The following is a 17,943-nucleotide window of genomic DNA, read 5'->3' on the forward strand; positions in this document are numbered from 1 at the left end:
TTAGAATGGACAAGGCTCAGGTAGTCGGTTGCCCAAAAACTTTTGGCTATAAAGTGTAGCTTAGGCATTAGCCAAAATGAAATTGAGGAGGCAAAAGGGAAAAAACTTGAAAAATGACTTGCCCTGGCATAAACCATTCTATAGTCTAAAGTCAAATACCCAATTCCAACACACAAGCTTACCCTTTCTTGATGTACTGATAGGCTACATCCCGAAGGCCAGGCCGAAAGACAGATATCCGATGCCAAGTTGTCTTCTGGTTGATGTCTCCTCCTCCTGAAGAGAAGAAAGGATGTAAGTTTCACCTCATCAACAAATATGTGCCCTAACAGCCCTAAGCATATGAAATATGCATTAAAGAAAGCTTCAAGCCTCTAGAAAACCTCTCTGGTTTTAAGCAGAAAGTTTCCCCTCGACAACCATGTTCACAAATTCACATAGGGAACTGCACGTTCTGTCTGGCTTGTGACTGGCTGCGCGGCAAACTACTCACAAAAAAAAAAAAAATTGAAGCAAACCACCAGCTGCACCATTAAAACTGTTGTCAAGATGTGACTTAAACCTGTTTTATGATGCAACCAACTTATAGAAGATATTCTGAAAATGGGTGAGGAAATTCTTTGTTACCGGTTGTTACAGCCTGAACAGCAAAAAAAAGTCAACCGATTCCAAAAAAAAGTGAGCACTGCGCTGCCAGGGTGGTCACCTTCCTGATAAACTATGAAGAAGACAATTCATATGTTGTCCTTATGTGCATACATGAGGCTGGGAGTTTACAGCCCCTGGTAGGCAGAAGGGCATCAGAAGAAAAAACAGACTGAGAATGCAGTGCCTTTTGTTGTGTTCTTTAGGGGTAGCTATAATATGATTGGTCCTCTGTAAAGCAAAGAAAGCATTTAGAATCAATCTGCATTATTCAAACAGGAGCATACTCACCTGTATTGTACAACTCTGCTTCACCTGTCCGCCACATCTCATTAGTAGCCACCGAGAATATGGTGACGGGGTTCTTGCTTTCCCCCTGCCTCATTACTGGGTCCTGGCCGACACGGCCCAGAATCTGCACCTTGTTCAGGGCTGAAACATAATAACGAAAGAGAACCATTAAAAGACAGCCACTTGGGACACAGCCAGACAATTTATGACAACTTAACAGCCGAAGGTGGGGAGCAGAGGTGTGGATTATAAATCTTCAAAGACCTCTGCTCCCCAGTCCAACCTATCCAAGCCAGCCAGGTCCACTGTCCCTGGGGTAGAATGTAAGCTGGATAATACGGGCTTGCAAAATCAATGTTCCAATGTTATTTCTGCTAGGCCTAGGGAAACACAAAGAACAGGTCTGTAGGCCTTGTGTTTGCTATTTTAGACAGATCCACACTCATGTGCAGTCCTGGAGGATGATTTGGGAAAAACAGCATAACATATCCATAGGGAGGGAGGGGGGGGGGTTAGGTGGACTGATCACGTGCTAGGGAGGGAGCACAGAGTTGGGCTTTAACAATTACTTCTACTCCCCCCCCCCCCCCAACTCTGTTCCTGTCACATGTAGCTCCCTCCTCACTTCTTCACGAGTGGACAAACTAGTTAGCTATAGCCTTGTTAATTGTATGCTCTGCCATGTACAGTCACTGTACATGGCAAAGGGGAGATAACAGAAGGTGCTCCGAATTTGAATCCTATGAATAAATATGGAAAACGAGGCAAAAAGCTACAAACACGGGTATGCTGTTTTGCCTGCTAAAAGTTTAGGCATTATGGTCTTGTGATTAAATGGCTGACAGATCACTTACTGTTTTCATTTTTTTCGAAGGAGACACCATGATTTGAGCAGTTTTGAGAGGCTATATAAACTAGTTTCAAGTCTGACACTAGAGGACCCCTTAAAAAAAGTCCTATTGGACAAAATGTGTTGGAGAGGAGACACTAGTGCTGTCCGATAACGGGTCGGCAGTGGCACCTATTGTGATATGTTTTTATAATTCATTTTATTTTGGCTTTTAAAATACAAATCCAATAAATACTACACTATGGAGACTTCATCTAGCTCCCAGTGAGCTTTATTTACTACAGTTACATCTGGATGGTGCGAGTTGCTGAACAGCCATCCCCTCAACAGATAGCGGATCTATACGGAGTGCGTGTTTGCTGCTGTACCGACAGCCAGCTTTTCCGGTGAGTGTCCATTTCACAGGGGTGCGGTGAATGATTCTGCAGCACTGTACTGGATCACCTCTTCATTTTTCAAGCCACCACCAATTTTTTGTGCACATCGTTCCACTGAACCTTGTGCTTTCACCAATAAGTTTATATTGCTGATCCTATCATGGGATTGTGCATTAAAATCTATATTTTTCACTATATAGTTTTTTTACTGCTGATTTTCATTTAAGATTGGATTTACATTTTTTTTACCTTAGCGTTTTTTTCATTTTAGCACTTTATCCCTAATGTGCTGTCCATTTATAACAGTATTCACATTTCATTGCTGTTCATTTACTTTTGGCGCTACACACTTTTTCTTAAGATTATTTATAAGTTTGGTATATTATTTATCTGTGTCAGCTGCCGCCTCACCACAGCGCAAAGATGCACCTTTTTTATTATTATTATGGTACAGCTGCAAATTAATCGTTAAAAAATTGTGATCTCGATTCAACCCGCCCTGACATCTCTATTGCAGAGTTTGCGGATTCTTTCATATAACAAGTGGAGAGACTTATCTGCTCACTCAGCTGTCAAAAGAAAACATCCCGGCAGTCTGCCAAGTTTTAAACATCAAACATTGTAACTAACTCTACCTTCTTAGATCAAAGGGATAAACTTCTGTGTGAAAAAAAAATCCAGGTGTTCTGCCAAGTTTTCAAGAGTAAATGCAGGACGTTTAACCACTTAAAGTCTAAATCTTTTTCTGACACTTGTTAAAATCAATATTTTTTGCTAGAAAATTACTTGGAACTAGGGATGCACCGAATGGGTTTTTTGGTGCCGAAACCGATACTGAAAATAAATCTTCCTTGATCCCGAAAACCGAAACTGATACCGAAACAGCACCGAAACCGAAAGTGACTGTTTTTAAAAAATATTCTTATACAGGAGATGGTCAGAGACTGGGAACATGGTACAGGTGATTGTCAGTGATTGCAGACACATTACAGGAGATGGTCAGAGACTGCAGACATGGTACAGGAGACGGACAGAGACTGCAGACATGGTACAGGAGATGGTCAGAGACTGCAGACATGGTACAGGAGACGGTCAGAGACTGCAGACATGGTACAGGAGACGGTCAGAGACTGCAGACATGGTACAGGAGATGGTCAGAGACTGCAGACATGGTACAGGAGATGGTCAGAGACTGCAGACATGGTACAGGAGATCAATGCAGCCTCACCAGTGCCCATCATTTGCAGCCTGCCTGGGCCTCACCAGTGCCCAGCAGCCTACCAGTGCATACCTCCCATGTGAGAATGAGGGACATTTAGGAGGGAGATTGACCTGCGGCAAGCGTAGTGCGCCATGGCAAAAAGTGGGTGTGGTAGCATAGTAAACTGTTGTCTGTAAACACAGTTTATTATGCTACAGTTAGGAATGGACAGAGTAAGTGATTTGTACAGATAACTTACTCTGTCATTTCAGGCAGGGAAGCCTTCCTTGCTCTCCATCCTGACATATTCCCCACAGCAGCCGGTGGGAGATGGGAGAGGGGGAACCTGGCAGAGCTGGGGGTGGGCAGGAGACAGTAAAGGATGACAGGAGAACGGCAGGGTAAAGGAAAAGAGCACGGGGGGGGGCAGAGAAGAGCACAGGGGGGAGCAGAGAAGAGCACAGGGGGGAGCAGAGAAGCATCAAGGGGGACCAGAGAAGAGTACAGGGGTGGATGAGAGAAGAGCACAGGGATCAGAGATGCGTCAAGGGGGACCAAAGAAGAGTACGGGGGGGGGGGGAATCAGAGAAGAGCACAGGGGGGGGGTAAATCAGAGAAGAGCACAGGGGGGGGGGGTAAATCAGAGAAGAGCACAGGGGGGGGGTAAATCAGAGAAGAGCACGGGGGGGGGGGGGTAAATCAGAGAAGAGCACGGGGGGGGGGGAAATCAGAGAAGAGCACGGGGGGGGGGGGGGGAATCAGAGAAGAGCACAGGGGGGGGGGATCAGAGAAGAGCACGGGGGGGTGGGGGGGTGGGGAATCAGAAAAGAGCACGGGGGGGGGGTGGAATCAGAGAAGCGTCAAGGGGGACCAGAGAAGAGTACAGATAGGACCAGAGAAGAGCACAGGGATCAGAGAAGAGTATAGGGGGGACTGTAGAAGAGCACGGGGGGGGGGGGGCAGTGAACAGTAGGGGGGCAGAGAAGTTGCTGGGCAAGATCAAAGAAGGGCCAGGAGAGAGCCGAGAAGCCCATGGGCAGCAGAAAAAAGCTGGAGAGGAGGGGCGGCATACAGGGAAACCAATGCACTCCATGTTCTTCCTGCAGCTGCTGAATGCCCACTTTTCCTCCTCTCCCTCCTGCAGGCATTCAGTGGCTGCAGGAAAAACATGGAAGGCATTGGTTCCTCTGTATGCCCGCCCCTCCTCTCAGGCTGGGTCGCAATGGCGACCACTGTAGTTACGTCCCTGCAGTGAAGTAAAGAAAAAAAAAGGCTGGATGAAGGAGCAATGAGGAATGCTGGCAGGATTCTGAGGCGGTGACAGTTGCAGACTACAGCATACAAAGGGTTAAGAAGACTGGTAGATCAAAAGATTGTGGACTGGGAAATGCTGAGGATGAAGGGGGAGGAGGGGGGGGTGCAAGTGTAGTGAGAGCTGGACAAGCAATGAGAGAGAAGAGAAGGCACAGGTGTGAGGAGTTATCAGTGTACAGTGATGCCAGAAAGATTACCGTACTTCATTTACCTTCTACAAAGCACATTCCGGTCAGTACAGGGGCGCTCAGAGACAGGAGAGGATCACAACGCACTGCACAGTGACAGAAGACAGGAGCAGGAATGGGGTCAGATGTCAGAATCTTTCCACATGCAGGGACTTTTATCACCCGATCGCCATGCACAGTGCTGAGTGATGGGAGGAGGGGAGCAAGCTCCACCGCCTGTGCCTCCGATAAGTCTGTACCCCGGCCGCACTTAACATACTGTGCAGGAGCATCTCAGAGCGAGATGTCGGGAGGCGGAGCTGGGAGGGAAAGCCGCTCTGCACACAGTTTCCACTACAGTGCGCTCTCGCAAAGCACAACAGCACTCCAGAATGACACCCCCAAAAGGGGTGGCACCAGGGGCGGGGCCTTTTCGGCAAGAATTCTCTTTCGGAAAATTGCCGAAAAGGCCATTTTCGGATGATATGTTTCGGTGGCCGAAATTTCGGTGCATCCCTACTTGAAACCCCCAAACATTATATTTTAGCAGAGACCCTAGGGAATAAAATATCAATTGCTGCAATATTTTATGTCACACTGTATTTGCCCAGCGGTCTTTCAAAAAAGAAAAAAAAAAATATACACTTCAATGAATAAAAAAAAAAACGAAACAGTAAAGTTAGCCCAATTTTTTTTGTTTTAATGTGAAAGATGTTACGCCGCAAGAATCGTGATTCTCATTTTAGAATCATGCAGCTCTAGATTATGGTGTTTTACACGCCCCCCTTTTTTTTTTTTTTTTTTTTAAACAATAAACAGGTCCAAAGTATAGATTCAATAACAAGAAACAATAGAATGCTTCACAGCATGTATCGGACAATGAGCATACTTATTAGGCAGTGACATTTGGTCAGTTTCTGTACACTACCATTGCACAGCAGCGGGGGGGTGTTATTCACATTAATACACAGGGTGAGTAATTTACAACAGTGTGGAAACTGTACAGGAGATAGCACACAGTACTCTATAGAATTCTAAGCAATATATAGCCTATTGGTGATAGACCGGGAGTATTCAACTATCCCTCCCATAACTTATAACATTTAGCTGAGCAACCATGGTGGGAATAGATAAGATAAGGGGAGAGGGTGCTGCCCATTTCCATTGGGACGGAATGGGCACTTCAGATTGATTGAGGCTAACGAGCTCGCTGCTCATAGGAGTTTGACACCGGTCTGAAATTTTCAATGTGAGTACCTGTATCTGTTTTAATAAAAAATCCATTGTTTAAACCTACTACACTATGCGGTACCCCCTTGTCCTTTATTATTGGTACACCCCAATGTGAGGAACGGAGGTGGAGATAAGACCCGTGCTGGTCCAGGACCATTACCCAAAGACCACAGCCACCTATATTAGCTTGCTACTTATCGAGCACCACTAGGCGTGGAAGCAGTGACAAAACCTGTGCAGCCCAGGACCACAAGTAAAGACCACAACCACCAGCTAGCTGATTTATGCGGTTGTACCTAGCACCGCTAGGTAAGGGGCCACTGCTTACTTAAGTGTGTTATTGCACGAAGAGGATCTATTTGTCTGCCACTCCTCTGGCACCTCACTTCATTGTCACTATTTTTTGAGCACAGTGAATCTTTTTACTGCACCCCTAAGGACTGTTGCACTGTGGACATTACCATTTAATTGTGTTTTTTCACTTTATACACAGATGCATGTCATGGTATCTGCTTTTTGTTGTAATGTTTAGAAGCATCGTTGGTACACTGTGTGAGTTATACAGAATATTTTAAGAGCACTTAGCACTATGCACTTTTTATGCGTTTTTGCACGTTACTATTGATTATTGCTTTATGTAGGTTCCGCATTTATATGCTTTCATAATTAGATGTTGGTCCATATATGTTAGTATTTTTATTTTAAGTATTTAAGTATATTGACACATTAGCAATATTCACATATACTTGATCTATTGCCAGATTTGGCTTTATTCACCCACATGGATATTAAAATAGCAGCATGATATTCTGATATATTACATAGAGGCTACTGTTGACACATATTTATAGCAACAGAGAGTAAGGTCACTCAGCACTATGCACCTTTCATGCGTTTTTGCACGGTCCTATTGATTTTTGCAGTTTGCACATTTTCCAACTATATAAGTGGTTGTATTGTTACCGTGCTCAGCTTATGTCAGTACATTTTTTTCAAGTCTGATTGGTGTACAGGGATTTTCCATATGCACATTATACTATTATTCGTCCTACCTTGCCCTTATTGATATGGGATTAGCGGCATGATATTCTGATATCAGCATCCCCTTCTATTACGTTGACTACCCCTCTAGAGATCCTTTATACTTTACCATCTTGTTTATTTCTCTGGTTAGCGCAGCACCCTCTTCCCTTATCTTATTCCGTTTTTTGGGGTTCTGTTTTGTCACCAATTTGGTGCATGCAGCTGTCCATACATTTCTAGTGTCCACGTTCTTTCTCCATTACGGTAGTGCAGGAATACCTCTAACACACATGGTGGGAATAGATAGATAAGGTGCAACAGAACGATGTAGGATGCATTCCAGGGGAGTTGGAGGAGCCTCAGATTACCAAAGAATTAAAATTTTTGATTTTAAGTTTGCAGGCCTAGAAAAACTAACTGGAAACTGCCTTTCTAGTATGATCTTGCAGAATCACCTTATCTAATATACATAGAATACATTGCTCAACCTGTTACAAGCATCATTCCCAAAGACAAAGGAATGATGGGAATTGTAGTTCGGCCACAGGTTGAGCATCCATGGTTGGGGTCTAGTTTGACATCTGCATATAAAGCTCCATTCAAGCAACTGAATTGGGAAATAAATGAGTCATCTGACTGGCCACTGCAGGCACAGCAAACACTCCGGAACACCAACATTGTATTAGGAAAAAGACAGCAGTGCCCATGACCAACAGATCTGACACAATCAAAGTCCTGAAGAAGGAACAAATTTGTAGAAACAGGTTGGATAGGTTTATTGTCATACAATATTAAAGCGATCATTATTTTCCAACCACTCTGCAACACAAACATTATATTAGGAAAAAGACAGTAGGGGCAGCACTGCATACGTCCACAATGTGCTACTACATAAAGTATATGCATACAACTACTGGTAAGGCGTTATTATATGCAGATTCATAAGTAAAATCCTGGATTTAAAATACTTACACCTCTCCAAGACACCCGCATCCATGGACTGAAATCTTGCAGAATGTCGTAACACCTGGCAACAAAAACAGACACAGAAGCAACGTGAAAGGAGAAATCAATATTCTGTGTCCAATTTCCTAATTACATGCTACCAATTGACAGCACAAGAGAAAAAGCTTGCATAGCATTCTGGGAACAGAATACTTTTCCAATGCTGCTTAGGCATTTGGTCATAGGATTTTTGTAGGACAGTAGGACTGGAGTTTAGATTTGCTGATCCTTCTCTCCGGTAAGTATCACCTGACCAAATGTCTAGGCTTTGAGTCATGGGACAGGAAATCCTTTTTTTATCCATCAGTCTGGGTTAACAGGTGCACTTTAACAGCTCTTATAATCATCATTTTGTGTTTAGCAGGAGCACATAAAAAGGTGGTCTTACCTGCACTGCTGCTTTGCGAAACATCTGTGCTGACTGATGCTACCCACACCACCAAAGAAATATCAGGTCCTAGAAATAGAGAGGGGTTTTGTCAGAATTAGTTATTAAAGGATAAGTGGATAGGCGTACTTTTAGTGCATTTATATTTTATTATACCCCCTCCACCAGGGGTTTGGCCATAGTTTATACTTGCCTGTAACACAGCTCTAGCAAGATCTTCAATGTGCAGCCTCCACTGAGGCTCCAAACACTTTATTGGAAAGTCCATCACCAAACAGACAGGCTTTCAATGCAACTGAATATAGGATGTAATCCAAATGCTAGCATAAATTAAAAAAGTGTGATGAAAGTTTAACTCTAGGATTACCAAGTATTGTCTAAATACAAGAGTCATGTGTATTCTTACTGGAATCTTGGCGTGCTTTGTGGTGTATCTCTTCCAGATCTGTACAGTACTCAAGTGTGAAATGTTGCCTCTGTACAGGAGCTTCCTGTACTAAAGACCAGTCACTGCTGCTCTCGGTCAGAGCGACTGGTCTTGTCTCCGCCCCTCCTGTTACATTTCTGCAGGCAGCCTGTAGTAGGTTGATCCAGCTGGGACTCTCCTACAGCTCCTATCAGGTCATGTACAGCACACTGGTGATGTCACGGCTACTTTTTCAAATGATCTGGGTTTACAAAAGGCATTTGGAACACAAAATGGATTTTTATGCTTTGTGGCTAAGAAATATATATGAATGAAAGTTTTTGTTCCTGGATATCAGCTTAAAAGAGACACTATCGCCAAGCTTTTTCAAGGCAAAGTGACAGTGCTCCATGGTTACCTCAATCAGCAAGGTATACTCACCAATTCACACTCCCTTACCTACCCACCCTACTTATGCAGTGTTAGGCCTACTTGGTTGGAGGACTTCCCGGTGTGACAATGGGTCTGATGATTGGTCACCCAGGAGAGAGCAATGTCATATATGGGAGGTTTCATGCTCCCCCAAACCCAGATACCCTGCCCTGCTTTAGCAATAAAGGAAGGACCCTAAGAGCACATTCACATAGGCATTAAAAATAGGCGGTTTGGTAAAATTTTGCTGCTTCCTTGTAGGCTACTAGTGCTACTCAAAATTGGTAACACAGGGAGCAGGTAGATAAATATTTCACGGCAGTGTTAGCATTGCCTCAAGTCACAGCGAGGCAAAAATAACACTGCCTGCAGATTTTGGCTCCGCAACCGCCTTTATTCACTTCTATTGAAATCCACAATAAGCACGCCTATGGCGATCACAGCACATTTAAATACACGTTTGTCAGCACACCATGGATCTTGACTTGCAGTCCAAAAACTTTTATTGCAGAAAGATTACATCACAACAGGATAAGTGCAATGTTTCTGATCCACGCAGGATGCCTTCGTCAGGCATGTCACAGCACGTTTAAAATACAACTAAAAGGGAAAACTTTTTTCTGATAGGGTGGAGATGGATGGATTAGAACCCCTGTCAGACTTTATTGCTGTCTGTGCTCCAGTTACGGAGATTCACCCTCTTTATTTGTCCTTACCATTATCATTTAAAGTGAAAGAAAATCACAAATTTTGGGTTGTCCCCAGAAAAGTAATCGAGAGGAAATCTTCCAATGGAATAGTTCACAGTCCCCAAGGAATTTCCTTACTTTGTGGGAATTTTCTCCCAATTTCTGTTTCGGCTATGGGACAGGAAGTGAATGGAAATCTCCCCATTGGGACACAGATGACAAAAAGTAAACTGACATGATTTATAACTCTTCCTTACCTTATCCAAAATAAAAAGGTTTTGCCTATAGTTCTACTTTAAAGTGGGGTTCCACCCAAAAAACAAAAATATCTGGAAAAATTCTAAAAAAACAAAACAAAAAAACATTTGGATATTTTTTTTTTTCACTTACCTCTAAATGCCTGTTGCTAGGTGGTCCCTCGTAGTCTGCCTGTTCCTTTGCCTGGGCTGGTGACATCACTTCCCCCTAGGCACAGGAAGGGCTCCGCTCTGCTCCCTCCCTCCTGTCAATCATCTGGGACCCATTACAGGTCCCAGGTGATTGAGCGGCCAATCACGGCGCGCGGCGCCGCTCGCACATGCGCAGTGGGTGCCAGGCTGTGAAGCCACAGCCCGGCACCCACAGTTGAAATGCCGGCGCGACGAGCGGAGGGGGGGGACGAGCGGGGCTTCGATCCCCTGCATCGCTGGACCCAGGGACAGGTAAGTGTCCAATTAAAAGTCAGCAGCTGCAGTATTTGTAGCTGCTGACTTTTAATTTTTTTTTTTGACGGCCCCCCTGGGTGGAACTCCTCTTTAAGGAGCAACTCACAGGGCATTTGAGGAGCATCACTTGGCACAACTTGAATGCATGTGAAATGTGTCTGAAAAGTGCATTAATTCTATGGGCGTGTTAATGGCTGCTTTACAATTCAAGACCTGTGCGAATTTATATTTACTGTAATTTCTAATAAAGTGTTTAACTGTGCCACATCGTGTGCTTCCATTTTCTTTTTCTCTTTTTACCCTTTTTATACAACACCTCATGTATGGTCTACTTTGGAATAACTGCAGAAGAATGTGTTTGCATAGGAAGATTTTCACCAATACTCAGGGCATGTAGTGCGGAGATGAAAAGTGTGTTCTTTCAATTCTACCATGATGGGTGAGTTAACCTGGCTGGAGGAATGGGCTATCAGATGGCTCTATCACGCTAAATGGTCAAAATAACAATGTCTCTATAAAGCTACCCTGTCAGTCACCTATAAAAATCTAAAAGGAAGAGGAATTATCTCACCTCTCAGGTGTCCTTGTGTTTCCTACATCCTCTCCATTCCAGAGCTGGAGCCAACATCAAATTATTCAGCGTTGGAAACCTCTGGGAATGTTTGAGACCTGTGTCCCTGGCTCAATTCTACAACCCCTACATCACTGCCGAGTCCTGTAGTTATGTAGGGTTCAAGGTATAGAAGTACAGCTTGCAGTGGGGGACACAGGACTAACAGAAGCATCCAATGCTTTAGACTCTAACGGAGGCTCCAGCTCTGGAATGAAGAGGAAACCGAAGGCACACTGGAGGGGTGAGTATAATACCTCTTCTACTGCAGACATCTGGCATTTTTATTTGATTTTAGGAGACTGACAGGGTCACTTTAAAACTATATACAAGTGCATCTCATAAAATTAGAATATCATCAAAAAATTAATTTATTTCAGTAATTCAATAAGCAAAACTCATATTTTATATAGATTTATTACACACAGAGTGATATATTTCAAGCATTTCTTTCTGATGATTATGGCTTACAGCTAGTGAAAACCCAGAATTCAGTATCTCAGAAAAATAGATTATTACATAAGACCAATAAAAAAAAGGATTTTTAATACAGAAATGTTGACTTACTGAAAAGTATGTACATGTACAGTATAGTATGCACTCAACACTTGGTCGGGGCTCCTTTTGCATGAATTACTGCATCAATGCGGTGTGGCATGGAGGAGATCAGCCTGTGGCACTGCTGAGGTGTTATGGAAGCCCAGGTTGCTTTGATAGCAGCCTTCAGCTCATCTGCATTGTTGGGTCTGGTGTCTCATCTTCCTCTTGACAATACCCCACAGAATCTCTATGGGGTTTACATCAGGTGAGTTTGCTGGCCAATGAAGCACAGTGATACCATGATCATTAAACCAGGTATTGGTAATTTTGGCAGATGCCAAGTCCTGCTGGAAAATGAAATCAGCACCTCCATAAACCTGGTCAGCAGAGGGAAGCATGAAGTGCTCTAGAATTTCCTGGTAGAGGGCTGCACTGACTTTGAACTTGATAAAACACAGAGGACCAACACCAGCAGATGACATGGCTCCCCAAATCATCACGGACTGTGGAAAATTTTGCATTTAATTTGGAAATCAAGGTCCCAGAGTCTGAAGGAAGAGTGAAGAGGCACAGAATACAAGTTTCATAAGGTCCAATGTAAAGTTTCCACAGTCAGTGATGATTTGGGGAGCCATGTCATCTGCTGGTGTTGATAAAACACAGTGGACCAAGTCAAAAGTACCACTACCTGGTTTAACCCCTTCCCGCCGACCGTACGCAGATATGCGTACTCGGCTTTCCGGGGTTATACCGGGATGATGCCCGCAGCTGCAGGCATCATCCCGGTACCGTTGTTTACAGCGGGCGATTGGCTACCCGAGTATAACAACCGATGCGGCTAAAAGCTGCTCGGTTGTTATACCGGAGGAGCGGGAGGGGACATCCCCCCCTCCCGCCACCTCCTGCCGCTGTTACCGGGTCTCCCGTGCGATCGGGAGGCCCGGTGTCTGATCGTGTGCCTTCAGCGGCTGGAACGAAGCTGTGGGTGGCTTCGTTCCAGCCTTCTCGTTGTAAACGCGGAAGCGATGTCATGACGTCACTTCCCGTTTACTCGGCTGCCAATGGCGCCGAATTTTAAAAAGTACACAGTATTTAGAATCGCCGTTTTCGGCGATCTGAATACTTTGAAGTGTAAAGGAGGGATCGAGGGGTCTTTTAGATATATATATATATTTTTTTGCAGTGTGATACATGTGCTCTATATAAAACTTTATAAATTACAATACATATTTCTCTAGTTTTGGTTGAAGTAGGGAATGCTTAAAGCGGTAGTAAACCCAAAACCAAAAAAGTAAATATTGCAGCTTACCAATCATTAGATGTGGTGGCTGTATTCGATTCGTTTTGTTTTTTCTAAGCTTTTTTTACCTGGTGATCTGGCCAGTAACACACTTCCTGTATTAGAGTGCCCCCTATTCTGGATGAAGGAGCACAGGGGGCACCTTTGGACAGCAGCATTGTCAATCTGGGAGAGGAGAGTATTCGATGTACTAGCAAATTTTGATATTCATGTACTCCACACTATGTAACAATTTTATATTTGTTCTTTTTAAAAACTCAATAAAAAATACAATTTTAAAAAGATACACTAACAAATTGAAGCCAAACTCCAGCTCATACTTTATAATCAGTTACAGCAACCATTTCTTTCCTTTTAGGATAAAGGTTTCACATAAATAAAAGCTGGTCATTGTTAGCATCTCTGTCCATGGTGAATGGTTTGTCTCACCACCCTAACTGCTACATTTGCAGGATAGCTTGTTCTGTTGAAAAACAACAGACTTACTGGCAGGTTCACCAGGTGAAAATAAAAGAAAGAAAGCCTAACGAAAGAAAACAAATGCAGCCATCACATCTAAGAATTGGTAAGCTGCAATATAATAAATGTTTGCCTTTGGATTTAATACCGCTTTAAGTTTGGACAAAGTAAAAAAAAAAATAAACATTTTTTGTCAGGTGATCCACACTAGAGAGGTTTCTCCTCACTTCCTGCTCTTGTGACACCACAAGAAATAAGGAGCTGGTGTCACTGGGAAAGGAAGTCACAGCCAAAAAAAAACATTTTCAGCAGATGTAACCCTCCCCTGTTCTGCTAAAAGTGTGTTTTTGTCTGTGATGTCCTGTCCTGGCAACACAGGGAGCCTCCGTCTAGAGCTAGACCCTTATAGGTTCACTTTTAGCAATCTGCATTTGTGTGGTGATCTTTTCTCATGTGTTCACAAACTGATCATGGACTGCATGTACAGAGGGAGGAAGGATGGGTGTGACATAAATATATTTGATCTAAAAGTGCTCTCTCTTTCCAATCTCTGGAAGTTGGAGGCAAAAGCTGGAGATCAAAATATACTGGAAACTACAAGCCCCAGAATGCCTTCTTCACAAGTGCATGTTGCCCCCCCATCCTATATATCACCTGTATGTATGTAAAAGATAGCTATTACACCATGAGGAAAGAAAACCTGTCATCAACAACCTTATCTTACCTTGCCAGGGTCAATCTCTTCTACACACGTGATCAACAACAGGGGGACCGCTGAATCTGTCACACTTGCTGCCTCACTTCCGGCAGGACCAGGCCACTTCCGTCCTACTTCCTGGATCCTTACCTGCCCCACTTCCTGAACCTCCTCCTTCTGCTACTGACTTTCTTACCCTGTAACTTGATTATGACATGAGTTCGTCCGTCCGTAGGTGGCATACGTAGCAAGTCGCTGTTTTTCTTATGAAAGCCAAGGGGACGTTCTGGTCGGATGCCATCTGAAGAATGGGCACTAGATGGCGCTGTGAGATTAATGCTGAGAATGAAAACCTATCATTATTAGTATAGGTTTTTATTTAACCACTTCAGCCCTAGAAGGTTTTACCCCTCTTCATGATCAGGCCATTTTTTGCGATACATCACTGTGTTACTTTAACTGATGATTGCACGGTCGTGCGATGCTGTACCCAAATACAATTGATGTCCTTTTTTTCCCCAAAAAAAGAGCTTTCTTTTCGATGGTATTTGATCACCTCTGCGGTTTTTATTTTTTGCGCTATATACAAAGAAAGACTGACAATTTTGAAAAAAAAAATTTTTTTTTCTTTCTGTTATAAGTCATATCCAATAAAAAATGTAAAAAATCTAATTTCTTCATCAATTTAGGCCTATGTGTATTCTGTTACATATTTTTGGTAAAAAAAAAACCCCAATAAGCGTATATTGATTGGTTTGCGCAAAAGTTATAGCGTCTACAAACTATGGGATATATTTATTCAATTTTTATTTCTTTATTTATTTTTACTAGTAATGGCAGCGATCAGCGATTTTTAGCTGGACAGTGACATTGTGGCGGACAAATCTGACACTAAAACCCCTTTCACACTGAGCTGCGGGCAGCATTAGCGGTAAAGCACTGCTAGTTTTTAGCGGTGGTTTACTGCTGTTTTAGCGGCGCTATTCGGCCACCAGTGGGGCGAATTTAACCCCTGGTAGCGGCCGAAGAAAGTGTTAAATGTGCCTGTGTAGCGCCGCTGCTGAAGCACTGTGCAGGCGCTTCGGCAGCGGTGCCCATTCATTTTAATGGGCAGGGGCGGTTTAGGAGTGGTGTATACATTGCTTCTCCACCACCCCAAAGATGCTGCTTGCAGGATTTTTCTTAACATCCTGCCAGCGCAGCACCCCAGTGTGAAAGCACTCAGGCTTTCACATTAGGGCAGTGTTTCTCAACTCCAGTCTTCAAGGCACCCCAACAGGTCATGTTTTCAGGCTTTTCCATTATTTTGCACAGGTGATTTGATCAGTTTCACTGCCTTAGTAATTACCACAGCCATTTCATCTGAGGGAAATCCTGAAAACATGACCTGTTGGGGCGCCTTGAGGACTGGAGTTGAGAAACACTGCATTAGGGTGTCAGGGGAGGTGTTTTTCAGGCGCTTTACAGGTGCTATTTTTAGCATTTTAGCACCTGAAAAAAGCCTCAGTGTGAAAGGGTTCTAAGTGACACTTTTTGGGGCCCAGTGACACTAATACAGTGATCAGTGCTAAAAAAAAAAAGAAAGCACTGTCACTGTACTAATGACACTGCAGGGAAGGGGTTAACATCAGGGGCGATCAAAGGGTTAAACATGCTCCTAGGGAGTGCTTTATAACTGTGGGGTGGGGGGGTTTGACTGGGGGAAGACAGAGATCTGTGTTTCTGCTTAGCAGGAACACAAGAGCTCCATCTTCCCCTTTCACAGAATGGCGGTCTGCCATGTTTACATAGGCAGACCGCCGTACTGCCTCTCCGGAGAACGATCAGCGTGTCCCAGCAGACATTGTGTCCACTGGACACGCTGATTGGCTCCCACTGTGTCCAATCACAGCGGGAGCGGGTTCGCTGGTGGCGTGCGCCACAGACCCAGAGCACAAAATCACGTACAGGTACATGATTTCACCCAGGAGGGTCACCCTGCCACAGTATATCTGCGTGGGGCAGGTCCTTAAAAGCTTAAAGAGTACTTGCACTTTTGTTGACAAAAAAACATTGCCCTCTGGGTGATTAATGTACAGGCCATTACAGGGATTTAAAGAAACTTTAAAGAAAATGTGGAGTTACCCTTTAAACCTATGGATAGAGTTTGGAAGGGTTAGAGCCCCTGTTAGGTTGGTATTGCTGTTTGTGTTCCAGCTAGAGAGATTTAACCCCTCTCACTGAGACAAAAAATTATCTTGGGAAATAAAAAAAAAAATGTATAGGAATAGTGGGGAAATCTTCCAATGGGGACACGTTCCAGATTCAGCCTCTTGCTTGGAGACATTACATCTCACTTAAGGAGACACAGACAGCAAACATATCAACCCGGGTTTAAAGTGATACTAAACACACATTGTTTCATTTACAGTATCTCACAAAAGTGACAACACTGAAGAAATGACACTTTGCTACAATATAAAGTAGTGAGTGCACAGCTTGTATAACAGTGTAAATTTGCTGTCCCCTCAAAATAACTCAACACACAACCATTAATGTCTAAATCGCTGGCAACAAAAATGAGTACACCCCTAAGTGAAAATGTCCAAATTGGGCCCAAAGTGTCAATATTTTGTGTGGCCACCATTATTTTCCAGCACTACCTTAGCCCTCTTGGGCATGGAGTTCACCAGAGCTTCAAAGGTTGCCATAGGAGTCCTCTTCCACTCCTCCATGACGACATCACCGAGCTGGTGGATGTTGGAGACCTTGTGCTCCCGCCCTTCCATTTGAGGATGCCCCACAGATGTTCAATAGGATTTAGGTTTGGAGACATGCTTGGCCAGTCCATCACCTTTACCTTCAGCTTCTTTAGCAAGGCAGTGGTCAACTTGGAGGTGTGTTTGGGGTCAATATTGCTCTGCAGCCCAGTCTCCGAAGGGAGGGGATCATGCTCTGCTTCAGTATGTCACAATACATGTTGGCATTCATGGTTCCCTCAATGAACTGTAGCTCCCCAGTGCCCGCAGCACTCATGCAGCCCCAAACCATGACACTCCCACCACCATGCTTGACTGTAGGCAAGACACACTTGTCTTTGTACTCCTCACCTGGTTGCTGCCACACACACTTGACACCATCTGAACCACATAAGTTTATCTTGGTCTCATCAGACCACAGGACATGGTTCCAGTCATGTCCTTAGTCTGCTTGTCTTCAGCAAACGCTTTGCGGGCTTTCTTGTGCATCATCTTTAGAAGAGGCTTCCTTCTGGGACAACAGCCATGCAGACCAATTTGATGCAGTGTACAGTTTTTGGTCTGATCACTGACAAGCTGACCACCCCCCTTCAACCTTTGCAGCACTCATACGTCTATTTCCCAAGGACAACCTCTGGATATGATGCTGAGCACGTGCACTCAACTTCTTTGGTTGACCATGGTGGGGCCTGTTCTGAGTGGAACCTGTCCTGTTAAACCGCTGTATGGTCTTGACCACCATGCTGCAGCTCAGTTTCAGGGTCTTGGCAATCTTCTTATAGCCTAGGGCCTAGGTTATCTTTATGTAGAACAATTCTCTTTTTTTTAGATCCTCCCAGAGTTCTTTGCCATGAGGTGCCATGTTGAACTTCCA

The 17,943-nt window shown here is 43.9% G+C and overlaps 1 protein-coding gene across 1 annotated transcript in view; it reads right to left on the reverse strand.

The window, feature by feature from the left end:
• The window catches only part of SSBP1 (single stranded DNA binding protein 1), a 29,652-nt gene extending 15,151 nt beyond the window's left edge, over nt 1-14,501 (reverse strand). The window contains exons 1-5 of the mRNA XM_073621826.1: nt 14,359-14,501; nt 8,495-8,563; nt 8,074-8,128; nt 937-1,077; nt 183-276 (exon numbers count right to left, since the gene is read on the reverse strand). Of these exons, the coding sequence (XP_073477927.1) occupies nt 183-276; nt 937-1,077; nt 8,074-8,128; nt 8,495-8,518 (314 nt within the window). The 5' untranslated portion in view covers nt 8,519-8,563; nt 14,359-14,501. The remainder of the gene's footprint in view (nt 1-182; nt 277-936; nt 1,078-8,073; nt 8,129-8,494; nt 8,564-14,358) is intronic.
• Nucleotides 14,502-17,943: the final 3,442 nt, after the last annotated feature.

This window comes from Aquarana catesbeiana, linkage group LG03 (genome assembly GCF_042186555.1).
Source record: "Aquarana catesbeiana isolate 2022-GZ linkage group LG03, ASM4218655v1, whole genome shotgun sequence".
NCBI classification, from domain to species: Eukaryota; Metazoa; Chordata; class Amphibia; order Anura; family Ranidae; genus Aquarana; species Aquarana catesbeiana.